Source organism: Rattus rattus, chromosome 14, assembly GCF_011064425.1.
Source record: "Rattus rattus isolate New Zealand chromosome 14, Rrattus_CSIRO_v1, whole genome shotgun sequence".
Taxonomy (NCBI): Eukaryota; Metazoa; Chordata; class Mammalia; order Rodentia; family Muridae; genus Rattus; species Rattus rattus.
The window spans coordinates 55159352-55186648 of NC_046167.1; the positions used below are offsets into that span (position 1 = coordinate 55159352).

Consider the following 27297-nt stretch of genomic DNA (forward strand, 5'->3'; position numbering starts at 1 on the left):
ACCACCACCACCACCACCATCACCGCCACCGCCACCCTCTTTCAACATTCTCTGCTGCTGTATGGACACAGTACAGTGGTAGACTAGCAACTTGCCTGCTTGACTCTGCTGAGATTCCTGCCTAAGAGTTTACAATACTTACCACTGCTCAGAGAAAGTTCATGGAAAACCAGGAACCATGGCTCTGTTGACTCTCTGGGGGTTGGATGATTGGGTGAATGGATGGGCATTATTATAAAAATTCCCTAGTGAAATTCCTGTCAAGTCTAGGCAAAGCACCAGCACATCCATTCACATAGAGTACTCTCTGTCTAGAACATGCTAAAGAACTACTTGAAGAAAGCAGGTTTCTCCTGGACACGCAGGGCAACCTTGTTCTTTGCATGTTCATTCTGGAGGGAGCTAGCATACAAGCAGACTGCAAGCAGATAAGAAGCATGCTCTTTGCAGGAATGCTGACTGGAAAGACTTGCCTCAGACTTCAGGGTTAACTGGAAACTCCTACAGAAAGCAGGGAGGCAGGAAATTATTCTAAATTCTCACTGAAGCGATCTTTTTATAGCTTCAGAGCAGCTATATATTGAACAAACAGAGAAAAAAAAGTAATGTTCTATATAGGCCAAGCTATAAAACTAAACTACCCTTCTCTTTGCTCTTTCTTAAACTTCCACAGGGGAACTGAAGAATATTTCATTCATCCTGAAAAGCTGAAGAATATTTCATTCATACCCCAAAGCTCCATCTATCCAAAAGATACAGGGTTCACTTTGGGTGCAATTCCAGTTGCTGTATATAAATTCACATTGCGTCTGTGAGCCTTTTTATTGAAGTCCAAGACAGAGTATGGCCATCTCCTCTGCTGACTACTTTATTATCACTTTTTAAGTGAAGATCGATCCCTGGAGCTAATCTCAGTTGATCTATCTAGGCATAGGGAAAAGTATTGCCAGAAGAGGATTAAAAAAAGATTAATTTTTATTTTATGTGTATGGATGCTTTCCCTGCACTTATGTCTGTAGGAGATGCATGCCTGGTGCCCACATAGGCCAGAAGAGGGCACTGAATTCCCTGGGACTGAAGTTACAGATGTTTCAAACATCCATGTGGGTGCCAGAAATGGATAGAATCTGGGCCTTTGGCAAGAGTAGTCAAGTCAATGCTCTTAATGGCTGAGCCATTTCTCAATACTTTACGATAGGATTTAAACTCTGTTTCTGTTAGAATAAATGATGGAATCGAAAAGATCTAGATCTGAGAAGAACCTTAATGAAAAAGAGCATCTACAAGATTCTGATGAACCTCATAATCCTCCTCAGGTCTGTCACCAAAGAGCTTATCAATTACGTGGTACAGAGCAGGTAGTCTGTAATTATGAAAGGAAAAGAGAGTATCATGGGGAACTGCAAAACACACAATGCTTTAAACTGAGGTAGAAGATGTGTTAAGCACAGTGGAGAAGCCCACACGGTACAGGGATGAGGAGCTAAGATGAACCAGTACAGCCATTTGGGAGAGGTTTAGAAAACACTTTAATCCTTTCCTTGCCTGCAAGTTATATTGTTCTTTAACTACTATTTCATTTTCTGGCAAGAAAACAGTCTAGTTGTATTTTCTCTAGTCCTTCTAAGATTCTTCTCAGAAATCAAAGAAGCGGGGCTGGCAACATGAGAGAAATAACTGAGTTTCAGTAGCAGAAGCATTATGCCAAGACAAGAATTTGTAATTTATGATGAACAAACACTGGTGCACAACTTGGCTCATCTACAGCCTAAACTCAGCGGAATTAGGTTCTTTGTGAGTTATGATCAGCGAGATCTCGGCACGGATAAGTGTATTTGAAAATGTATCAGTAGTTTCTCAGAGAAGGAGGGGATGGATTTTTATGGGAATCATGGGAGCTGAGAACTAGAAGTAGCTTTAGAAATTGGAGCATAATTGTTTCATTTTTTCCCAACAAGCAAACTGAAGGTTCATAGATATAAATTTGCTAGTTTAAGCTTCAAATGACTTCAGCTTCCTACTCTTAAATACATGTACATAAAGCATTTAATTTTACTGTTTCCAATTAGAATTAAATGACTAGCTGTAATTTACTTTGGGGTGGTTTTTAATTGTAAAAAAACACCCAACATAAACTTTATCATCTTAATCATTTTCAACTATATAGTTTAACAGTATTAACTATGTTCAGACTTTTATCAATGAGATCTCTAAAATTTTCATTTTCTGAGATCTAAACTGCGTACCCTTCCACACCCTGCTTTCGGTCTATGGTATCAACATTCTGTTTCTATCTCTCTGACTGTGACCAGTATGACCTCATAAATGTAATCCCGCAGCAGCCCTGTTTTCATGTCAGGCTATTTCACTAGATATCCTACCCTTGGGATGTAACCATGGTTAGCTGGGGTGACTCACACTACAGGCTACATAGCTGTCTGTCTGTCTGTCCGTCTGTCTGTCAATAGACATTTGGGTTACTTGGACTTTTTGACTTTTGTAGACAGTGTAAAATTCTTTCAATGTGTTACAAATATCCCTAATATAGGAGCCAACCTTCCTTTAGCCACCAAAACCACAATTAAGTTTTATGTTTTTGATCCAAATATTCAATAGTACTTCGGCTAAATGTGTGCATGTGAAAGATATATAGGATACACTATCTTTCCCCTGCAGAACCTAAAACAATCGTACTTTTTTCAAAGGGTTTGTAGGATGAGAATTATGAGGTAGATTTCACCTACATTCTCATCACCATCTGGGGTCATGGCGCGCACAATGTACAGTGTCAGACGAGGACAGAGGTATCAGTTACCCACTGCTCATTTCATAGCAGCTCATTCAGAGCTCCTGGAACAGTTCTCTGGAACAATCCCTTAGAAGCAGCAACAGAACAGCAGAGAAAGTAAGAACAAATATGGTTTGAAATGCTTTTGACAGTCTATAGAAATAATTAAGTTCATACTAAGAAACACCAAAAATACTTCACCTTGTTCTTACATATGTTCAGACTAGCCAAATTCCAACCCCCTATATTTTCAACATAGCACACTCTTGTCAACTCTTGACGGCTTTCACAATAGGTTCTTAATTCTAACCCTTCTGCTGTCTGAGCTGCAAAGTTAAAGAAAGGAAGTTTAAGAAGAAACACTGGAACCAAAAGTAATGACTATTGGAGAGCTGATACCGAGATTACCATGGCTGAACCCTGACATTATCTGGAACCAGAGCATACACACTCTATCTTTTTATTGCACGGTTGCATACAATAGCATGGATATATTTTTAAAACTCATACTTGGGCAATAAGAGTAACTGTGGTTTTCTGGTTGCTGCCTTTCTATCAAAGAACATTTTAGTGACTCCTGTCCTTGATAAGATTACCAAATACTTTTGAAATACTTTTAGTTCTACATTCAGCAGTGTGTGGCCAGAAACATCTCAAAACAGAACAATTCTCCTTTCCTAAGATCTCAGACTCACCTAGCTCACTACATTATGGAAAAGGTCTGTGGGATATACTCTCTCCATCAGTGCACCCTAACCAACTTCCCTAACCAGGTTCCCTGCTCTAATGAGAACCCAAGCTCGAGTGTCATTTCACTCTAATGACCCCTGATGGCATGACATAGGTGGAGCTCGAGCCTTCTCTCTCGAGCACCTTGGCTTTCATCTAGTTTTCAGGCAGAGCTGCTAGGGTACTTAGGATTTAGAATTGGGATTCCTGAAATCTTCGGATGATTTTTTTTTTAGATGAATTAGTTTCGAAAGCTTTCAGGTAGAGGTGCTGTCAGTTAGGACTTGGTATGCATGTGTCTAAGTGAATCACCAATACAGACTCTGAAGCTCCTGGTTGGCTGCTTGCCCGTGTCCCACTCCTAAGCCTCTTCCTCTTTCTTGCCCACAGGCATGTGGTGATTAAGCTACATACAGAACAAAGGTCAGAACATTACTTCATAATACTCAGAAACCATTTCTTCTTTGATGAACACATGATCTCCATGAACACCCCAGGAAAGAGGTTCTAAAGGGCTAGAGATGCTGGAGGTATTTCCCCAGCCACAGTAGCGAAGAAGTACAAGGCAGGTAATAACCACACTACAGTGCTCACATTATGTTCCTTTAAAAGGCAAAACGCCAGCCAGGTGTGGTGGCATACGATATCCCTTTAACTCTAACATCTGGGAGCCTGAAGCTAGCCTGAGCTACACAGTGAGACTCTAAGAAACTAACAACAATGCAAGAAAATGCAAAGAGTATGGCAAACCACAGACTATAGTCAACGAGGATGGTTAACTGATAGCAATTACAGGAGGGGCTGTGGAATTCATTTACGCAAGAGACCCAAGACAGACTTGGCTGGCTTTCTTGCTCCTTTCCTGAGGTGGAAACACCATGGGCAGTTCTTTGCTGCCCAGACCACCGGTGCGCTACTCAGTCAGGCCTATTCATAGTCTGCTTTTACAGTCTGCCTCTATCTGGTCCACATCCTAAATCTCACCCAGCCTTTCTGATTCCACCTGAAGAACGAACAGAGGGGTAGATTTAGTGAGAACTACTCCAGAACTTGCTTTTGGCAGAGAAGCTAATATATGCCACTTTGGGCCAGTGTCTTTCCAGAGGCGTCTCACGCAGATCGACTGGTAGTTTAGCAGAAGCCAGAGTAGCACCTGGCCTTGAGATTCAATATGGTGGATACAGCCAAGAGACTTGAGACTGCACACCAGACTGCAATTTTCAGGGAGAAAGCTATCCCAAGAATGTCAAGGAAAAAAACAAGTACACGTGGGACCATTATTATGGATAAGAAGCAGGAGGCTGACTTGCTCACCATAAAAGCAAAGCCAAGCAATTTGTTTCTCCCTGAAATGAGAATAATCCTTACCGCTCTGTGAAGGTTAAGATGCCACTTTTAATCCCTTGAGGTTGCCACAATGAAGATTCAATATCCTTCATATGAAGAATGTGGAAGGAAAGTGAATGACCTGAGGAGAGGCTGAGGTAGGTAAGTGACACTCTTATCCTTCTGGGAACAGAAAGGCAAGGATGACTTTTATCTATCTGTTTCTGCTGAGCCAGGAGCTAATAATGTCCATGAACTTCTGAGTTTGCTAAAGAATGAGGAGATCTGAGCTCATGTCTGGCGTTTGGCCTTGGAAAAAGCATTCAGCTTTCCTGAACCTCGGGCTTTGTTTGGAGAGTTCTTTAAAAATTTCAAAATCTTACTGGGCTTTTGGTAGCCTCCTAGCATCAGGGACAACTGAAGTGACAGGGGAAGCTGCCCTGGGAAGGGTGACTAGCAGGCTACATCATATGAAGTGGGGACTTCAGCTGGGGTACTGTCTTTAGCATCTGTTTACCGGGCAGCTGGGCTGGTGTCCATGGCTTCTGGTTCAAAGGACTGGGAGGAACTGTGGCTGAATTGTGTGGCTGGGGTCCACCAGATCCAGAAGAGGGGCTTGATAGGAAGGAGACTACGCAATTTTGGCAGCACAGATCCTTTGCCTGAGGTGATCTTGGGACAAACTGTACATTTCCGTTTAGTTAACAACACTGGGAGTTAGTTCTCTGTGAGACTGTTCTTTACATGGTAACTGAGAACGGCAAATACTTCTCACGTGTCATTGTCATCTCAGGGCTTGGCTATATTACCTAATCAGATGCTTACCACAGCTCTGCTGCTCTCACCTGCACTCTCCACTAGGCACTGAGTATCCTGCTCAAGGTCATACACTGGGAGCTCAGGCTTGAACTTAGTGCAGACTGGTCCTTGTGGATGCAGTGACACAGGTCAGATCCTGTCCTCATGGGGTGGGACAAAACAGATTAGGCTCTGAGTACTAGTATTTTAGGTACTGATAAGTGCTTTGAGGATTAAGGGGCATGTAGCCACAGAGGAGAAGCATACCCTGGGAATCTGGCTGGATTCCTCTGGAAAGTGGCGGGTGAAGGCTGGATGTGCATCTGGTCCAGCGATGGGAACAGTGTGGGTGAGGGGTATGAGAACACTGAAGGTCCTCTGAGGATCTCACGAGAATTACTCTCAAGATGCTTCTTTGAAGCCTCTGTGGGAAGTTCAGCAGGACAGTGAGTGGATCAGATCTTTTTTTTATTTTTTGGAAGATGATCACATCGGAGTGTGAATAGAGCACAGGGGATCCAGTGAGGGAACTCAGATGGCTATTACAATGGCCAGTGCAGAGGATGCTGCGACAATCTAGTCTCCTCTTCTCCTTTAGACCTTTGCTCTAAGGCCAGCTTATGCCAGCTTATAGCCAGTAGGCTCAGCAAGTACTCTACTATGGTAAGTGCGGCTAAGTTACTATGGAAACCCTGGCCTAGAAAGGAGGCAGTGTGCATCCCTCATGAGGAAAGTGCGGTCACTGGGCTGTCCTGAGGCAGGCACCTTGCTTACAATCCATTGCTCCTGATGCTCCAGCCTGTTTTCAGTGTATGTTCACTGGGAAGCTGGCAGAAGGCCACGGTCTGTCTGCTCTTTGTATTTTTTGGTTTGTTTTCTCTTGTGCACAGTGGGCAACTGTCCTATCATGAAGCCATGACCTTAATCCTGGCTTATCTTTTGAGAGTCGTTTCAGCATTTCAAACCAAGAGGCTACTGTACAGGCAGTCACAGATGCCATGAGAGATGGTGGAGGAGATTACTCACAGGTTGTGTTTCTAATACAGTTTGTATTCTGATCATGCTTGTTGACCTCTACACAGAGAAACATGCAGAAGAACTGATTTCTTTTTTTGTGTTTATATAATGCACAGACCCAAGCTGCTTATTTTCCTAAGTTCTACTGCTAGAGGATTCCATGAAATGATCCACCCACTGGAGCCTGGAAAGTGCCATTGGTCTCAAGTTTTCCAAGTGACTCATGTATATACAGCTCTCAAGTATATGCAAATGTGTGGATTGGCCTTTCCCTGGTGACCTTTTCCTGTCAGGCTTTTAGCCGATGATCATTTCCTAGGCATGTGAATGTGGCTGGCTGGATAGTCTCTCTCTAGATAATTGCAGAACTCAGAGGATTCTTCGTCTTGATGCTACTCTGGAAAAAAGAGTGCTCCACTATGTAAGCAACGGAAACAGACTGAATCTTGACATAAAATGCAAATTTCATTTTTAATACCATTTTCTTGTTTAGCTTCTATTTTGAGACAACTGTGAAAAGCAGCGGGGAAGACTGGATGTGGTGAGCTGTTGGCAAGCAGGCATCTTCTAAGGGGGAACCAACAAAGTCCGCACCAGAACACAACAGAACTTTGGAAATGTTCACCCTCCACACTTCATAAACAAATTTGCTATAAGAGTGAAAACAGATGAATAAAGAAATGGAGCTATGCCAATTTGAAGAAAAGAGAAATGGGAAGTTCAGGGCAGAAATTCAATCAATAGAAAACTACATTAGTCTTTGACACTTCAATTATCCAGAAGTCAGACACTACAGTGTTGCACTAGCCAGGAGACCATGCTACATACAGGTGAGGCTCACCTTACAGAGGTCAGGAAAAACAAGCCGGAGTCAGGGTGATGTGGAATAAAACGAAAAACACCCCTCAGCTCCACTGTGGGCCAGCATGTAATCAGATGTGCTCTGTACCCTGTGCCTAAAACCACACCAGTCCCATGGTAACATACATGCCTATAACCCACTCTACTCATCTTAAATTCTGATGACAAATGTTGGTAAAGGAAGGATATATTTATGCTTTGGTATATGTCACATAGCCATGTACAGAACATCATAAAAACACTTGGATTAAGACGCAGTGTTTTTCCCCCAGAGTTTCTCACACTGAAACCGTGAACTTCAGTAAAGCCTGAGAGCTCAGTTTCCTAGAAGAACCAGGCCCCAGAAGTCCCAGAAAGCTTGTATTTTCCTGCAGAATGTCCTTGAATCTGGCGATAGGACAGTTTATCTCTGTATGTCTGCAATAGGAAAGAGGACAGTGCCTCGCCATCCTGCTGTGTAAATCACAAACACCAAAGCAGTGATGTCCGATCACGGAGGGAATGTCACAGCTGAAGACGAATAATGAAGGGCAGTCTGTCACTGAGCCATCTTACCTGTCTGCGGATTATTTCAAGGTCTCTTTTGGCTTTATTCACCAGGGCTTGAATTTCTACGGGGTCTTTTACATTCTTATTTTCTCGGAAGGCATCTCTTATTCTCCTGACAGCATACATTCTAATGAATTCAGAGAAAAAAGAAAAGATGTCAGCGAGTATGAGAGTCTGCTTTTAAATGAATTTAAAAGATTTTTTTCTCTAGAATTAACGGCTGAATATTCTCCTATAGATAACCCAGTTTGATCTTTGCTTGTCGATTCGAGGATGGCTAAGCAAGCAGATTTAGGAAAACAAGGCACACACAAATGGCAAACTGCTCCTTAGATCACTGGTTCTTCAGGGTTCTGCACGTCTGATTTCCCTTCATTAGAATGGGTAATTAACCTTTGCTATGAAGAGGCAAATGATGCACTTCATGTGCACGCACGAGGACAGTGATGAGCCTTTTCGTTCCTGCCCGTCAGATGACAACTGTGTAAGCGGGCCCATGGCATCTCTGGTGTACGTTTTTAGGACACACTGTCACCACTTCACGGCACCAGGCATTTTAATCCTACTTTTTCTAGACAGGGTCTTGCCATCTAGGCCAGGGTGGTGTATAGCTTGTGATCTTCCTGCCTTAGCCTGAGAAATACTGGGATTATAGGCATGAATTACCATTCTTTCCTTAATTATAATATATATTCATATTCTCTCTCTCTCTCTCTCTCTCTCTCTCTCTCTCTCTCTCTCTCTCTCTCTCATTTCGTTTTTTTTCAAGAGCTCTGTGTAGCTCTGGTTATACTGGAACTCCCTGTGCAGATCAGGCTGGCCTTAAACTCAGAGATTTATCTACCTCTGCCTTCTGAATGCTGGCATTAAAGGTGAGTGCCATCACCACCTGGCTTAATTCTAATATTTTAATCTACTTGTAAACTGGTTTTATAACAAGATCTTGTGGCTGGAGCTCTAAACCAGGCAAAATGTATGCCTGACTACTGAGCTCTGCCCATACCCTTCAACCACTGCTTTAATTCTTCAACTGGGATTCAGCAAAGCTTTTGCAAGAACATCACAACCTAAGAAGCCATCAATACCCTGATTTTTTTTTTTTTTAAATAACAGATAAGTGGTTCAGAACACCTAAAAGGAGAAAGAACATTTCACAGAATGGAAATAAATGTAAAGTTCCCCAAAGTTTAAGAACACCAGAGAGTTACTTAAAATGCTCTACAACTCAAAGCAACTTAGCTCAAGGTCACGTTCAGAATACTTGGCTCTACACTTTAAAACCTCAGCTTCCCAAAGCCCGCATCTCAGGAAGTTTAGCATATATCTCAGAGTTAGATCCACGTCAGCTGGACAGCAGGCGCAGTAGGTAAGGGCGTTTGTTGCTTCAGCATGGCGATCTGAGCTCATTCCTGGAATCCACATAAAGTTGAAAGACAACCAGTTCCACTATGTTGTCCTCTGCCCTCCATACATGAACTGTGGGATTTGTATGTTACCCTCCCCGAGAGAAACATGGGCCCACACACATGCACACCCAAATACAAAGTCAGAAATCTCATTTCAATTTCTATACATCCCTTTGACATGACAACACCACAGTGTCCTTCTCTCCCCCACCTCCCCTTTGGCACAGGGTGCTACTGGCCTTAAGAGGAGACTCCACTGGCTCAGAACCACAAAGACGTTTTAGCGTGGGTAGTTTCTTTCCCAGTTATGCCACTCTACTTCAATGGATCAGTTTTGTGAAGGTCAACACAATCCAGATGACCCCTTACATTGTGGGAGGACTAACCACCAGTTATTTTAATCCTGTTTTAACCTGTCTTTTACTTTTTTTCTATTCCCCCTTTAATGTATTTAATTCTGATGACTAAGGAAAAACATTTATCATTAAACACATTGTGATGATCAGCCTGTTGCTTGTATCACTATGAATATTTCAAATAAAAATGTGCAGTGCTATAATGAAAAAGTCGGCCAGCCCCTACACAATTCAGTAACAGATGATCCTCAAGGGGAGACGCTATCGGAAATTAAGTTTACCACTCACGTGGCACACAATACATGTGCTCTGTGCAAAGAGCTGGGTGTCAAAAGGACGCAAGCCACGATCACAGCCTCCTGCACGTGAATTCTCACACCCATGTTAGATCCAAAGAAAGACCCGAGCAGTTAACGCATGGCCTCTCATCTGTCATTTTCATCAGTATTAAAGTGTGGACTGTCTGTCTACACAACCTAAGTCAAGAGTCCCAGTGACAACATAGCTCAACTCTGCTACGTGGTCTCCTTGGAGTAAACTCCCAACCTCCAACTGTCCTCAGTACTGGGTAGTCCAAATTGTCAACTCACCACAAGCTAAAACCGCCCAGGCAGGGGTCTTACTGAAGGATTCCCTGTATGAGGTTAGTCTGTGGGAATGTCTATGGGGGAGCATCTTGATTATTAACTGAGATGGGAACATCCACCCTGAAGGTGGGGGCACCATTTCATGAACTGTTTAAACGAGAAGAAAGCTAGCTGGGTCCAAGTAAGCAAAGAAGTGTGTATGCTCTCTCTGCTCTTGACTGTGGATGACGTGACTAGCTGCTTGAATTCCTGCCTCGAGTTTTTCTCAAGGAGAGAGGTTCTTAAATCTTCCTGTTGTCTGCTTACTGGTTTATCCTTTCACATCTTCACATCTATGCCCTGTTGTAAACCTTTCTGACCTGATCATCTGTTTACTTCTCGGGATTAAGTCTCACGATTCACCAGGCCTTAATCTCCACAGCTAACTAAGTGGACTTCAGAGCACTACATTTTTGTGTAGAACATTTCCACCAGTTTTAGGTACATGTGGGAGTGTGTGCCTTTAATACTCAGGACACTAAGGCCAAAGAAAGCCAATGAGAAGTCCCCAGAAGAAGGCAAAGGGACAGAATATCAACACTAAGGGTGGCAAACCAAGTTGCTTAGGTAATTTAAATTAAAGTGGAATGGAATGTCCCGGAGTTGTGTGTGAATACCTGACAAGACTCACTGGATTTTAACAACTAGTAGACAATGCTAAGATATCTACTTACCAATCTCCAACTCCAAGTCAGAGACGACGATAATTTTAAAGGAGAAAGAACTCGAAGCAGATGATAGGGAATGACAGACAGGTGCTCAGCAAAGCATATTCTAATCCCCAAAGAGAGAGGCTACTTCTCATACAGGACTGTTCAAAAGGATAACTGAGCATTAACAATCCACAGCTCAGTATGTGAACTGTGAGTACAGCCACGAGGAGCTCAGTGCCTGACAAGCCTTTTCTCATTGAATCCTCACACACTGTGACTCAGACAGATTTGCCCTAGTGTGTGGCAGTGCTGGCATCTGAACCCAGGTGACTATCTTTCAATCCTGAGTTATCCCACCCAAAGTTAACAAACTATTCAATACTTGATAAGTGCCTAGCCTAAGCCAAGCCAGGCCGTTACTCACTTGAAAAGGCCTTATAAAAATGATCTCTAGAAAAGCTTTAAAAGGTCATCTTATCTCTCAACACTGTCAAGTATTCTGACAAACAGTTCAAGTATTGAGCCTGTCTTACAAAAAGACAAGTGGCTGAGAGCCTTAGAGGGAAAGAGCTGTTGATATAAGCGCCAGGAGTAAGTGAAATAATTGAGTCTAATTGCTTCAAAAGGAAGCAATGACAACTGAAGAGTTGTAGAGCAACGGGGTTACCACAAGAAAACACACCTTGGGGATCAAGGCAAAGTTTCTGAATTTTGGGGTGATACAACCCACTATATTTCTGGTCAAAATCCTCTCATTTCTTTTCACAGTCCGGAGATCACAGTCAAATGGGACGCTGGGCCACCTGGGCATGTCTCCCACTTGCTTTAGCACCTTCTATACAGATAAATCACAGACATGTGCAAAGTTTTGCCTGTTCCTCAGTTTTCTCCTTGAAGTGATCTAGCTCTCCATACATTAAGTGGTTTTTTTTTTTTTCCAAACCACTCATTTCTAAAGATCTAAGTCAGTTAGAAACAAACATGACAGAGGATTAATATTCTACTTGAGTAAACACCATACATTAAGCCAGGCAAAAGAACAAAGACTATGGTAAATCAGTCAGTAGAGGCATGGACCAGTAGTTTACTAGAAGGACAGAGCTCTATGAATGGCCAGCCCTAGGAAACATTCAAGAAATGCACGAAGTACCACTTCTTTGGTCTTCAGTTAACAACATTTTTAGAGAAAGCCAAGGAATCAAGTCACCCTGCTGTTGGGAACATGAGCTGGAACTGGTATAATGAGTAATAATACCCCTCTAGTTTAATCTGCAAAGTCCACCTTTGGTGATCTACCCCATGGAAGCAAGCTAGAAAGAGTTAGATGTAGAATACTCATTACGGATATACCTTCATCTTACGTAGGAAAAATACGTGTTCAACGATGGAGAAGTGGCTACATAAGTTAAGACACTAAGCTTCTGAGATAAATATTTTCAAAAAGAAGTCAGAGGTTTAAAAAGTGTGACGTGAAAATCCCCCCTTAGGCAACCAGGCCTATCCATACAATCAAAGGTCTACACGCTCAGCTTCTTACGCAGTTTCCCAGAGCCAAGCTCCTGGAGATACTTCTAACGCCAGGACAACAGGACAAAGGTCTTGTGTTCAGCAGGGTTCCGGAAATAGGGCTTCAGAGCTCAGGAGAGATACGGCTGGCGACAACCACAGGGCAGAAGAGCTTTCCCAGTGAAAGCAATAGACACTGAAGCTGACCAGAGGCCCGTGTCCTACCAATACAGAACAGGCAGGGGAAAAAAAAATCTAAAAACAGAATGGGGGAAAGAAAGGTCAGAGGCGGCAGGAAAGCTAGAAGGAAGCATAGGAGACAAGACAATCTTTCCAGAGAACGGAGGAAATTGTTTCTGGAGACATCCATAGGGGCAACACCACCGCAATCCGGTAAAGAGAGGAGCAGAAGTCTTAACGCTGGAAGCACATTCATGAACAAGAATTAACAACACAGTTAAGAAAATGTCTTCAATAATAATATAATATGTAAAATCTTTGGAATATATTTAAAGTCATACTTACATGAAAATCAATGACAAATATTAATAAAACACTAAATTCTGCAAACATTTTTACATTCTAGAAAAAATAGTATTTTGTTTTCTCATATTTCCCTATGAGAAAATAGAAAACAATGTATTTAAAATTAGAAAATTAAAAAAAGGTCAAGTGAAGTTAGTTTGTTTGTTTTTTAAATAATGTGATAGTATCTTGCTTATATATTAGACAAAACAATCACAAGGAAAAAAGTGAGGAGGTTTGAAAAATGATTTGAGAACCAGTGTGACTACATTTCGGGACTTGGCAGGAGAGAGGAAGGCCGTGGAGAATGGCAGTGTTGAGCTGCGGGCGCGCACAGGGTGAACACAGGTGTGCAGTGATGCTGGACGCAGTTCTGAAGCAGAAACAACAGGGCAAAGAAAAGGCTCTCCAGGGCTCGAAAGATGGACGGATGTTTTCCCCAGTTGCCAGTCAGCTTCCTCTGAAGGACACGAGTACTAACCCAAGCAGTCAGAAAACACATGAGCAAGCAAACAAACCCACCCTCTACAAAGTTACAGTGAATTAATGAACAATAAAACTGTTGTGCAAATATGAGAAGCCATGTGCAAACCAGAGTGTATTCAGAACGATGTGACTTAACAATTTCCTCCAAGTGCAATTTCTGGGTAAGGCTCTCTAAGGATGCTTGAAAATAAGATTATCCTTTTAAAAATCAGCAGGCCAGCAGAAGTGGGCGGGCACACCATCTTGTAGCAGGTGCTCATTTCTGTCCCTGGGGGAATGGCTGAGGTGCACTTCTGTCTTGGCATCCTTCACAATGCTTAAAAGCTCTTAAACTCTTCAAATTTTAACTTCTCCTTATCACTTGGGTCTGTTATCAGTCACTGAAATTTTGTGGCCAACAAGATTTTCCAAAGTGTTAACCAAATGAGCACAGTAAGGGCTACTCTTGAAATGGCTCTGCCATGTGTGCACCCAGTGATGCAGACCAGGTGGAGAGGCGCGCGGCCGCGTCTCCTCTGCCCTGAGCTTTAGACTTACAGCACTCTCAAAGCTGTAGCCCCAAAGCTGGTAGCTGTGCTATCTGTCGTTCCCCTCTCATTTGTCCTCAGACTGGGATAAGAACTCCAGTTCTGTTTGCAGAGTCCTGTGAGCTGCCCTTATGAGGAAGTAAACAGAACATTCTAGTAATTTCTTTATGTCTAGAAAGGTTTCTTTAGTAATTAGTTGCATTTCTCTTACAGTATTTTGACGTAAAGGCTCCATGGTTAGGGGTGAGACTTCCTGTCTCCACCTCAACCCCTAAGAGATGAGGCCTGGCACAGCACCAGAAAGGCAACCTTACACTTTCATTGTTTAACAGGCCTAAATATTAGACAGCAGAATATAATTTTTTATTTCAGAATTATAGTGCAAACCTAAGACACGGCCTTTAAAGTATTTAAAATTTATGGAGAATAAAGAGCATTCAATGGACTCTGGAGTTTCCACTTTATGGGAGAAAAACAGTCTAAGGAGCAATGGAAATCTTCCCTGGTCAATGAACTTGAAAATTCACTGAAATGGCCTATCAAGTTGAAACGCCTTCCCTTTTATCCTTTTTACTGCCATTAGTTACCAGACACTGGCACTGACAATAAGTGTGTAAAGAGAGAAAAAGGGGGCGTGTAAGAGACCTACCAGTGTTCAGTGCATTATCAAGGATAATTTATAGGGTGGCAGGATGCAGAACAACCTCCTCCTCCTCTCTAAGGCTAGTTGTCAGAATAACCCCAAACAAAAGAAACTCCCGAAGTGAAACCAACCAACCAAGCCACAAATCTAATCTACAAACTACCACAGGGATACGGTCCGCCTGCAGGACTGTGAGGGTAACTGGCCTTGAAGTGTATGAAGGCTAGAGAGTATGGTCACAGAAACCAAGGTAAGAGGGAGAGTTACAGTTCCTCTCAGCAACTGGCCGCTCCCATGCTGTAGTCACTAACTCACATAACCAAGCGCCATTTTCTCTTAGAGTTGCTCCTGGAGGCTGAGTCAAACCTGGTGGTCCTGGTGTCAACCGTTCTGTCTTCTAAGCAGCTTGCATGCTTGCAAACCTCATTCCAGGCTTTCCTTTTTTTATTTTCTAGAAGTTTTTATTTAAAATACTCATTAAATACTGATTCCTCAGTAAGAAAAAGGCAAATTAAGCTAAGGCAAGAGCGAAAATCATCTTCAGGCTCATGAGAAAAGATTGGAGTTTCCCTTCTTCCTTTTTCTTTTTTTCCCCTCCAGCACTAGGGAACTGAACTTGGGGTCTCACATATGCTGGAAAAAAAAAAATCATACTACTATATCCCCAGTCCTGGAAATCTTACTGAGAATTTAGAACAAAATGAAACAACTCCAGACTAGGTCCAAGGAAGCTACTCCAACATGGCAAACGACAGTGTCAAGGTAAACCGAGGCTACTCAAGATGCACCCTGCAGGGTAAGTCTGTCTGTATTCATGGTACAAAATTATTTTCTTATTGGAGAATTTGTGTTTATGAGCTATCAATGATTATCCAAACTCTTACACATAGATACATAAGTTAAGTCAACAAGCAAATTTATGAGTACATAAAGGAACATTCAAGGGCCCTATCAACACTCCATATTTTATTCAAACAAATTGACTTGTTTTCCCCCTTACAAATGCAAATGATTTACGAAATTTAATTCAGAGAGGGCAGTGAAGTGAGTGTAGATTTTTGAAGAAGAATAAAATGTTAATTTTATGGTCCTATTTATTTGGTATAGTTTTTACGTGATAGGAAAGAAATTCAAATTTTGAACCAGGGTTAATCCTTAATATTTTGAGTAGCAGGGAAGTAATCTATTAGATTTCTGATTTATAAGCAAATTCAACATTTCTGTTTTTTTTTTTTTTTTTTGTTCTTTTTTTGAGCTGGGGACCAACCCAGGGCCTTGCGCTTCCTAGGCAAGCGCTCTGCCGCTGAGCTAAATCCCCAACCCCTCAACATTTCTTATGTAGACAAACAGAGTGACATTTCAGGCATAAGCTATCCACAGTCCCACACTATGTCCTGGGGGTGCCTCGTCTTCCGCATGCGTTCATTTGGGTATATCCTACTCAAGCTTTCTTGACAAATTTTAGTTCTTTTGGGAAGAATTGTGCTTCTATTAATCGTTTGTGCTTCTTTTTACAGTCTGACTAGGGGGAGCAAGACATCCTGGCTGTAGCCTGGAGGATGCCTGACACGATCAAGAGCTGGTGCTGAGTGACCAACAGAAATTGCTACCAAGCCTGATAAAAACCGATGGGTAATAGAGCTCATCACTGTGAGGAACCAAAGCCAGCCAGTGAAGGAATTTATAAGAGACTCCATGGAAAATAAAGAATTTATGATCCCAGACAAAGTCAGGAGAAGTCAGTATGACTTCCAGTTTAAGCATGAGAAAAAACCAGAGGTCCAAGCTTCCTGGGAAGGCACAGCAGATTAGGCAGGGTGCAGCATTAGAGTTCATATCTGCTTATCTTCAGATGCTCTTAACAACCCCAGAAATGCACAGGAGGACCTTGAAAAGATGAAGGTGTGGTTCAGGAGACAAGGATTAACTCCAAGGAAACATTAAAGGACACAGGGTTGAAGTCACTGTCACTATGGGGATTTGGGGATAATGAGGTGAGAGGGGAAAGACAGAATACTGGGGCCTCCACTGTCAAAGGAAAAGAGGCAGGGGAGGAGCAGGGTCAGCAAACTGGGGTGGCCATGAGACAGGGGTTCCTGCTCATGGAAGGGAAGGCTGAAAGGTGACATTATACCAAATGAGGCCAAGGCAAGATAACATGAGGATCCTTAGGCCAGCCTATGGTGGAGTGAGGAGAAGAGACGAGCAAGGCAGAGCCTGTAGAGATCAATCCCTGCCTGCATCCCAACAGCATAGGCCACGTGTGGTTTTCAAAGGTTAGAGGCTCTTTAGAGAGTAAGGCCATGCTACAACAAAACCTGACTTTCTGCTTCGAGCTTCCTTGGGTGCTGTTCCTCTCAACATCTTCACTGGCCCCATGGGGTAGAGCCCAGCACAGGAAGACAGGAGTTCTGGGGAGAAGCTCAGCACCTCAGCAGGGAGGAAGCTCACACTGCTGGAGCCAGTCAGGCAGAGGTGCACTCTGGTCCAAAAATGCTTCTCTCCAGGGAGGTAAACAGGTCTACCATTGGCTACTCTTCAGAACTCCACCTGGTTCTGCCAAGGTGGAGCGTTGGCCCGACTAGTAGTCCACTACTGAATGCACTCCTGCTCCAGCACATTAACGTTCCCGGGTTTAGTCTGCTCTTCTATTCTCTGCTAAGATCTGGCCTCTTATCTGTCCACTTCTGGGTCTCCTATTATCACTAGAAATATTTTTCGATAACACTATTCCCATCTCTTTGCTGATATTTTGGAATATGGCAATGTAACCAAGCTAATTTATTTTCAATTTATGAAATGGCACCCTTTGTGAGAATATTGCCATAGGGTATATATAAACAATTCAAAACATTTACTTAGGAGCTCTTACACCAGGAGAACAGCTGGGAGCAATATCTATTCACCCATCAACTATGAAGTGACAGCTTTTAATTATGCTTTATCCCCTCTCTTAAAAAGGTCAATGCAGGGAGAGCTGTCTGGCAAGGGGAGATCCAGAGCTGGGATGTCTCTGACAACAGTGTACAGGGGTCTGATTCTTCCCACGGATGGAGTTGTGAGCCTCTAGCAGCTGCTGTGGTCAATACAGCTCTGAGATTAAGGCCGAGGCAAGGTTAAAATACAGTTATTTAGGAAATTCTGACATGTAAAGTCAAGGGACAGTAAGTACAGTGCCCTCCATATCTGGAAGGTTCTGTATCCAAAGATTCACCCAGTACAAACATATATGATAATAAACAAATCAAAACAAACAAAAGCAAAACAGTATACGGAGTGAACATGTACACCTTTTCTTTGTTATCTCCTCAAAATTACAGTGGCCCCAATTCCCACAGCATTTATGCGATTTGCTGTAAGGGTCTGGAGCACTGGAGATTCTGGCACTCAAGATGGGCCCTATAGCCAGTCAGCCATGGAGAGGGAAACGGCACAGAAAGAGGTTCACTCATATTAAACATGACGCCAAGTAGGGCTTCTCAAGTTTGTTCTCATCCAGACAGGGACCGAGTCAGTGTATCTCTTTCACAGAGAAGCAGAGGGAGGAGGCCTTGTACATGGAAAAGTCTCAAAGGAGAGAGAGCAAGGGAAAAATATTTGAAGCACATTTTTCTCTAGGCTAACGAATGGATTTATAAAAGAATCTAAAACAGGCTATGCTGCAAGGTGTACCTCTTCCCTCTGTTCAAAAAGAAGAGAGAAAAAAATAGAGGATGGAGTCAAAAGGAAGCATTAGATTCATCCTTACTCCCTAAGGTCAGGAGAATGCAATTCCCTTTGAAGAGGCCATGGATTAACACTAATTACTATGGAAATGTGACTGTGTGACAGCAAGCAGAGGTTAGGAAACAAGAGGCAGCCTCTGCATTTCAGTTTTCTAATTAATTACAACAAGGAAGCCAGTTTTCCCATACATTACCTTTCAGACCTGATCTTCTAACCTTTGAAAACTGACCATGAAACCAACGGCAGCATGTCCGGACAAATGTGCACCGTTAAGACATTGTGAAAGACAAGGAGATTTTGCTCATCAGCTGAGACGCCTCAGTATTTGGGGTTCTCTTCCCCAGCCCCCAGACTTTCACTCTCTACTACAGAAAAATTTTCCAGGGAGGGGGCTTGAGCATGGTAAGCACATGCCCTACGACCAAGCTACACTCTAACCCCAGGAAATCATGTCTAAGAAAGTATATTTCTCACATACCTTGCTTCCTGCTTTTAGTCTACTTAAAGCACAAACCCTATTAGCATGACATTTCTACCCCTCCTTTAGTGGCAGACCAAGTCTAAAGGACTCAGGGAAAGGTGAGCTGAAGGCATTCAAGTAGGAATTTTGAAAAAAGGGGAGAGGGTCCACTGTCTGGGACAGCTGGTCATGTCAGTAAGAACACAGGAAGACTTATTTATTTCTAATCCTACGCCCCCTCTCTGGGGGGAGCAGCTCGGTACTGGCTTCAGACAGAGGATTGGAAGTGTCTTACTGTCAGGTAGCATGAGGCACCCAGAAAGCCACAGTGACAATGTCAATGTGATTAAATGTGACTGAGGAGATGGTCAGTCAGTAATGTGCCTGTTGTGTAAAGAACATGAAGACTTGAGTTCAGATCCCTAGCTCTCACATAAAAGCCAAACATGGCGGCTTGTGCCTGTAACTCCAGCACTGGGAATTTTGGTGGAGATCCCTTGGACTTATTGGCCAAACAGCCTAGCAAAAATGAGTTCTAAATTCAGCAGGGGGTTGCAGAGCATTCTCTGAAAAAGTCTATTAGCAGAATTCTGAATGATGTGCAGGGATTGGCTAACGGGAGCAGGATTATAGGAACTAATACATGATCACACAAAGACAAAGTCTCCCTGATAACATGTAAGGAGTTTGTTAGGACTGAAGAGTAGGAGAGAAGGCAGAAGAGTGATGGCACGAGAATTTTCCAGGAATTAATTTCCAAAAGCTACACAGATCCTTTGAAATAAAGGGGAGAAGGATTGAGAGATTTGGGTTCAAATTCAAGTCTCCTCTGCTTTTCATTTAGCAGAAATTATCTGGGAACTGCACTTAGCTAAGTGTACACTACACAGATGAAGAGGTTGCCAGTGTAGTTTGGAAACCTCTCGGCAAGGAGGGCAGACACGGAGGGCTGGATGGCAGGGTATATACACAGCTATTTAGGTGAGAAGTCAGTATGGGCTGGCTAAGGTGCTGAGCGAGAGAGGGGATGTGCCTGAGAAGGGTCCAGGAAGACTAAGCAACTAGGGCTAGGAAGGAGTCCTGGATGAGTGAATGCTCATGCCAGCTCTGTGTGGCAGGGTTGATGTGGTAGGGGGTACAGGAATGACTTGCAGACCCAAGTCAGATGCAGAGGCTGGCTGTTGCAGACAAAACTGTGGGTGGGCAGAATACTAGCACAGAAGGCTGCTAGTTAAAGGGGAGCTCTAGGCTACTATTCACCCACTGGGGCTTTTCTTCAAACTTCCCCGGTCAAGGTCAGGGCCAATAAACAGACAGTGAAAGCTTCACTAGGTCCTTCAGTATTCAAGCCTGGAGGCCCAGCACAGTGCTGGAACAACTCTATCTGCTCCTTCAGGGGAAAGGATCAGGCCTTCTAGACTCCACATCACTCTAGTGCTCAGAAATAACATGCTGAACTAATAAGAGATGACTGGACAGCACTGGGCCAGTGGCTATGTCTGCCTCGAACCTGTCTGTAAGGCAATACTTCCTTATTTAATCTTGCATTTTGTTTAGTCAAAGGTAAAGATAATTTCAGGTCAGACATTTCTGCCTACAGAAATGTTTTTTGGTATACTAGGATGAGTCTCAGCCATTGGATGTGGGGAGAGATAATTATTTAAGGAAAATGGTGGCATGGATAGACAGGAAAAAAACATATGAAGTCATTAAATGAGCACAGTAAAGAGGGATGTTCAACAATTATAATGAATTGATAAGATAATCTGAATAAACTAGGCTAAAGAGGGGATTAAACACATTTCAAAAATTACCCCAGGAACAAAAGACTACATACAAGGGTAATACATTAACAGTGCTGAATGTGGCAGCAGTCATTAATTAAATAAAACAAATAATTACCCTGAGATCAGATCAATCAAATCAATGAGAACTGGTGAACATTAACACTAACACATGTAAGACACAGTTAGAAAAAGAACAGTGAGAGAAGGTAGAAAGGGCTGGAAATGTAGGGTGTGGACTACCCTTTGTCCTTAGGGACACTTGTGAGGTGCCATTGTTGAGGATTGTGAGAGGCACTCGATTTTCTACAATTTTGTTTCCATCATTTTCAAACCGAATAGCTTGTAAACAAATAGTGTTACCAAAGTACAATGCAGAATACTTTTATGATACTTTATAAGCATCCTAGTTACTTGGAGTAGCATTTTGTAGTCTTTTGTTCTTTATTCTCTACCTCCATTTTCTCTTTGTTTTTTTGTTATATTAGTTTAAAAATGCTAAGCTGAAGTATAGCTAGAATAAATACAATCGGAAATGCTTTCAAAGGCAAACAAACAAAACAAAACAAAGAAAAACCCCAGCAATGATGCACATAGGTCTCATGTAACCAGACCCGGGCTTGAATTTTGCTGTGTAGATGAGAATGACCTTGAATTTCTGACCCCCTTGCCTTCACTTGTTAAGTGCTGAAAATACAAGGGAGTCACACTGCTCCCTCCTGCCCTAATAAGACTTTATGCTGGGGACCAAAACCAGGGTGTTGTGCATGTCAGGCAAAACTTTACCAGCTAAATTTCACCTCCAGCTCTGTCTCTAATACTTTCAAGGTATCTTCTGCTATCATCAGTCCACAGTAAAACGAATACATTCTTTTTATTGCCTAAATTAGAAACTGTGATTTTCTTCAAGTATTTTTCAAAATCATTAACCAATATGACAAAAATTAACAACTGTAAGAGAAAAAAAACCCACTGGTTTTTGAGACTCTAGCCACAGTTAGTGATAATAATTAATCTTCCCCAAGTTTCAGCAATCATCTTTTAGCACACATGAATTGCCTTCAGTTGTCTGTGGGTACCACGGCAAGACCAGCACGAGCATTCTTCCCAAGGAAGTGCCACAGGCTACGCATGAGCTCAACGGCATGAACTCAGAATATTAAAGCAGAATCTGCAAGGAACTTTAATAAATCTAATGAAGCAGTCGTTTTCTTTTAAAAACTTTGCTTTTGTATGTCTTCCAGTAAAAAGGCAGTTTTCACCAAGATGTGTAATTTGATCAGTGTTTCATAGTAAAATTCTTAATTGGCTGCTTAAAAGAGAATCTTATGTCTTCTCCAGTAGGTCATGATTTACATAAGTCTTAAAAGCATTATTTCAAGGCTTAATGTGAGGGAAAAAAGATTTCCTCCTTTAAACTCAAGGGAAAATATCCTTAACACTCTTAAGGGCATACAAAAGGTGAGCGCTGTAACCCAGGGTGGAATGGGAGCTCCTCACATGTGGAGGCAGAGTCTGATCCTTAGCACCCAGAGAAAGAAAGAAGCAGCAGCAAGAGCACACAATGAGCAGGACACTCACTGACCTGCTGGTGATCGGGCAGGTAGGCTCTGAGGGAGCTCTAATTCAGTCAAGTGGGAAGAGGTGAGAAACACCAGAGGGACGGAGTTTCCCACTCATCAAAACTGCTGGGTAGCGGGAGGCTATGGTCTGACAAGAAGCCCAACATGGTCCTTGGAGGACATTTATAGAAATGAAGGGCATTGCAGCGCATATTAGTTTCTAAGTAAGAAATGATACAGTTAAGATCCAAGTGGAGCTGAGTTATGCCTGGAGGGTTGAAACGTGAGTCTCAATGTTATTTAAGCATATTTTTGGACAGCAGTGTTACAAGTAGCAGTCAAATCATCAGAAGTATATCTCCAGATTTTCTGATGCATAAGGGGCCACCACACATGAAGAAATATGAACAGTTATCTTGGAAACTCATAAGGAAACATATGTTCCAAGAAAAGGGTTTATCCAATGTGAGGATCCAAAATGATCATTGTGGTTGCTGTTCGTCATCAGACCAAAGTATTATCGTTATAGTACAGGTCTTCCAAAATGACAAGTGACAAACTGTCTATTAAACAACCTTAATAAATATTCTGCAAAATAAATTAAGTATAGAACGTTTAGATGGCCACTTTTATCTCTTACTTTATGTACCTAGGTCAGCTTCTCCTCAAGCTGACTGATCATACTCATTGAAGTCTACAATTTAAAATGGTAAAAATAAGAAAGAATGGGACAGAGCATGATGGGGGCTCCCTGGACATGGTGGTTCAGGCTGGAGATCCCGCTGGTGCAGATTGTGACTAATTGCTTCTCCTGGGTGCCCTGGGCTCACTTGGGGGACATTCCCAAAATGAGAGAAAAATCTCTTCAGATCAGCTCTTTCTTTACTGTTTCAGTCAGTTAATGGCAGGGTTTCTGTGTCTCTCCTTTTCCAGGTCTTAGGCTTAACCTGACCTATACTCTAGAATCCCTTTGATTTATTTATTTTTTCCTTATTTTGGTACCCATAGTGGTTTGACTAAGGATGGTCTCCATAGGCTCATATATTTGAATACTTAGTCATCAGGGAGTAGAACTTTTTGAAAGGGTTAGAAGGATCAGGAGGAGTGGCTTTGTTGGAGGATGTGAGTCTTGGGTTTCCAGAGCCAGGCCCAGTCACACTCTCTCTTCCTCCTGCCTGCAGATGAGGATGTAGAACTCCCAGCTACTGCTCCAGCACCACACCTGCTGTATGCTGTCATGCTCCCTGCCAGGCTGATAATGGACTGATTCTTTGAAACTGAAAGCAGGCCCCAATTTAATGCTTTCTTTTTATAAGAGTAGCCTTAGTCATGGTGTCTCTTCACAACAATAGAATAGTGACTAAGACAGCGTCCTATCATCAGTCTTAACACTCTCCTTTCCTACTTACCAAGTCTGTTTTCTTATGTCCTCTAATTTATCCTCTGCACCACTGCAGGCAATGCCCTCTGATATCTCGACTTCTAGTTGGAGATTTTTTATCCTGCAGCCCAAAGGACCTTACCTAATCCTCAGAACTGGTTGCTGCTTGACAACTTGAAACCACAAAAGGAGTGGCTTAGCTACCTGTTGTTTAAGAATGAAATCTGGGTTCCACAGCAGCAACTGCAAGCCCTGCTATGCGTGGCCCTTTCTACTCGGCAGAGTTAGATTCTCTAGTGCTTAGTTTTGATTGGTTCATGAAAAATAGGACATCACCAAGTTGTCAAAAATCAATGTGCTAACATACCTATGGAACAGAACACAGTGCCATAAAGAAGTGACCAATGGGTACTCAGTGAATGACTCTGGTGGGCTGAGAGAAGAGGGACAGGGTATCTTTGAATTCTATGGGACGTTGTAAAGGCAGACTTATTTTACGAAGGCAGTCAGTCACCCATGGGCATAATGCTTGGTAAGTAACTCAAACACTTGGGAAGTAACTGCTAACACTCAATTAACTGGGGAAAAATGACCTGGTTTCATCACATTCTTGTTCTGAGTAGTATGGGTCAATCTCGAAGGATTTAGGTAATTAATCAATAAGACATCAAATCTCAGAAAAACCCTAAAGGCTCTACAGAAATGTTGGGCCAGAAGTTTCAAAGCAGAGACTATGAAGGTGAAGGACTCAAGGTTGAGTGTTGTAGTTCTTGTTTGTGTATGTTGGTGTTGTTCTGTTTCTTGAGACAGGGTTTCTCTGTGTGGTCCGTGGTGGCCTCAATTTCAGAGTTCTACCTGCCTCTGTCTCCTTCCCCAGTGCTGGGGTGAAAGGTGTGCATCAGAACCATATGGCAAGTATAAGGGGTTCATACACACGTGGGACAACAGGCCAAGCATGGACAAACGGGCTGAGTTAAAATGTATGAGCTTTAGTGCATGAAAGTGAGGTGCACACATACTACCTCATTAACATACATTTTTGTGTTTATGTATAACTTAAAGTACACCCAAGATTTAAATGTTTTTGAAGAATTGATGCTCTTATCCCCTTGTTATATGTCCTAGACTCTAGGATCTAGAGGGAAGATCTCAGTTCGGCGAGGCAAGATCAAGTAAGAACTCAGTTTTTAAAAGCTTAGCAACAAATTTCACCTTTAACATTCCTTGTATACGTAGCCTCTCTCTACCATCCTTTAATAAGAAAGCATCTGGTACTTGGAACCAAAGTCGGGAATTAAAACACCAGTGAAATGAAAGGGGGCTGTAGGGCAAGCCTTCAGTTTTGTGGCCACGTGGTCTGGACCGACTGCTTCCACTCTTGTAATCTCAAGGCGAGTTTCATGTATGCTGTGTTTCCTTGTCCTAACTTCTCACTTGCAGCTTCGCGTCCATCACTTCGAACCTCAGAAACAAGACACAGACCAATGGTCCTAAAACCCCTACGTGGGTGTCAGCTCAGGGAAGATGTCCCAGGACTTGAAGGGCAAGTCCTTGGCTCCTCCCATCCCCGGCTCTGAGGATCTCACCTGGGGGTGGGTAGTTGCACGTGAGTGTCATAGGAGTGGAGACTGTCACTATCAAAGGTTGTGGCCGCCTGATCCGCGACCCCCACAAACAGAGTTGGGCACCCGATTCCCGACCTTCCCCCCGGGTCACCTGTAATTGTAGGCGCTGAAATGCTTGCTCTCTCTCATCATCGCCCGGTACAGATCTAAAACTTGTGCGCGGCTGGAGGCTGCCATGTTGGAAACGAATAAAAAAAAAAAAAAACCTAGCAACAAAACCAAACAGGTCCTTCTTCGTAGAGGTGCCAAGTTTAACTGAACCGAAATGTCAAACGATGCAAAAAGCACGCTGGAAGGCAGGAGCAGCGGCTCGGCCTGGCTTGCGGCCTGGCTCGCGCCCCGCGCGAGAGGTGGCGCCGCAGGCAGGACGGAGGGCAGCTAAGGGGAGGCGCCCGTAACTGGGAGCCTCTGCGTTCCTCACAGGCTGCCCCACCGGCAGGAGGCCAAGCCGTCCAGCCCCAGGCTCGCTCCTCCTGAGGACAGTCAGGGGCTCGAACACCGTGGCTCACAGCCTCCTTATCCTTCCGAACCGCCTGGGGGCGTGGCCTGGACCCTTGCGTCTCCGGACACCACGCCCCCTACACCTGCTCAGGCCCGGTTGCCTGGGTTACGAAGCGCACTCCTTAGCTCCGCCCTTGCCCGGTTCGGCTGTCTTTGTCACTGCCTGACCTGCTGTGCGCGACAGCGAGGGTGACTTTGATTTGACTCAGCCTGGTTGGAAGCCTGAGGTTATAAGTGTCATCTTGGTTGGGGGACGCAGCTCCAGAGGTGCAGAGGTGACTAGTTAGTGACTTCCTGGAGCACCGGCTTTTCTCTGGGCGAGCGGCGCAAGGGACCTCGGGCCCGGGCCCCTTTTCGTCAAGATGGCGGCGCCCAGCGCACACAGTGTCTGGGTAGCTTGAGGTTAAGCTCAGCGACTACCGATTGAACGTGTGGCCGCGGTGCGAACTTCGAAACACCCGCGTTTGTGTTTCCCCGGCGTAGGCTGGGTGAGTGCTGGCCTTGCTGCAGAGTTGAGGTGTCAGGTCGCCTGCTGTTATGCATTTTGCAATCGGCTGTGACTTCCATTTCCGGATATTCATTGAAGGGCTACACTATTTTTTTCTTTCTTTTCTTTTTTTTTCTTACACTTTTTTTTTTTTTTTTTTTGGAGACAGGGTCTCGTTTTGTAGTTCAGACTGCCTTTGAGTTCTTGGTCGCAGCTTTCCCAGTGTTGGGATTACATGTGTGGGACACCATGCACTACTTTTTTGATTAAGAGCACACAATTTAGCAGTGTGTAAAAAAAGCTAAAAGTCTCGACTTTAAATGTCATGGTTAATTAGGGAACTCTTAGGACTTTAGGGGGTTTCTTAGGCATCCTTTCAGACCCAAGACAAGAACAGGGTTTTCCTCAGCATTTAGCTATTAGGAACCAACTTACTAAAGTAAGTTTCTTGGTCTGTTCCTTGATTTTGGGACTGTGCGAAGAGAAGTTTCCGATAATTCTGTTATTGTGTTTGGAACGCACTTGTTAGTTTTGGGATCTTGTTTTATATTAAGATCTTGCAATGATCCATTCCTTTCATATCCCCCGCCTCTAAACACAGCAAAGAGTAATTTCTAAAGGCAACTTACCATGCCTTGTCGTTTGTTTTAGTGTATCAAGTTTTGAAACGATGCATGTTCTATTCGAAACAACTTGTGTTTTCAGGAACATTAATGCAGGGCACTTTAGTGTGTTTGCAACCTGTTGTCCTTGAATCTAAGTATATCTACTAGTCTTGATGTAGTGGTATTCAAAGATATTCATGACACAGTGCTTTTAGAAACACTCTTAAGCCCTTGTTTGATTTTGTCTTAGTCAAAATAGATTTTTAAGTTTTAAATTTAATTTTTAAATAAAGGAAACATAACTTGCCCCACTTTTGTTCCCCTTCCGTTTGTTTGGTCCAGTGATTGACTCAAGTTTAATGAGATTCAT

The 27297-nt window shown here is 43.1% G+C and overlaps 1 protein-coding gene across 1 annotated transcript in view; it reads right to left on the minus strand.

Moving 5' to 3' along the window:
* Lyrm4 (LYR motif containing 4) overlaps nt 1-25859 on the minus strand; it is a 108152-nt gene extending 82293 nt beyond the window's left edge. The window contains exons 1-2 of the mRNA XM_032884400.1: nt 25426-25859; nt 8075-8195 (exon numbers count right to left, since the gene is read on the minus strand). Of these exons, the coding sequence (XP_032740291.1) occupies nt 8075-8195; nt 25426-25511 (207 nt within the window). The 5' untranslated portion in view covers nt 25512-25859. The remainder of the gene's footprint in view (nt 1-8074; nt 8196-25425) is intronic.
* Between the last annotated feature and the right edge of the window lie 1438 nt (nt 25860-27297).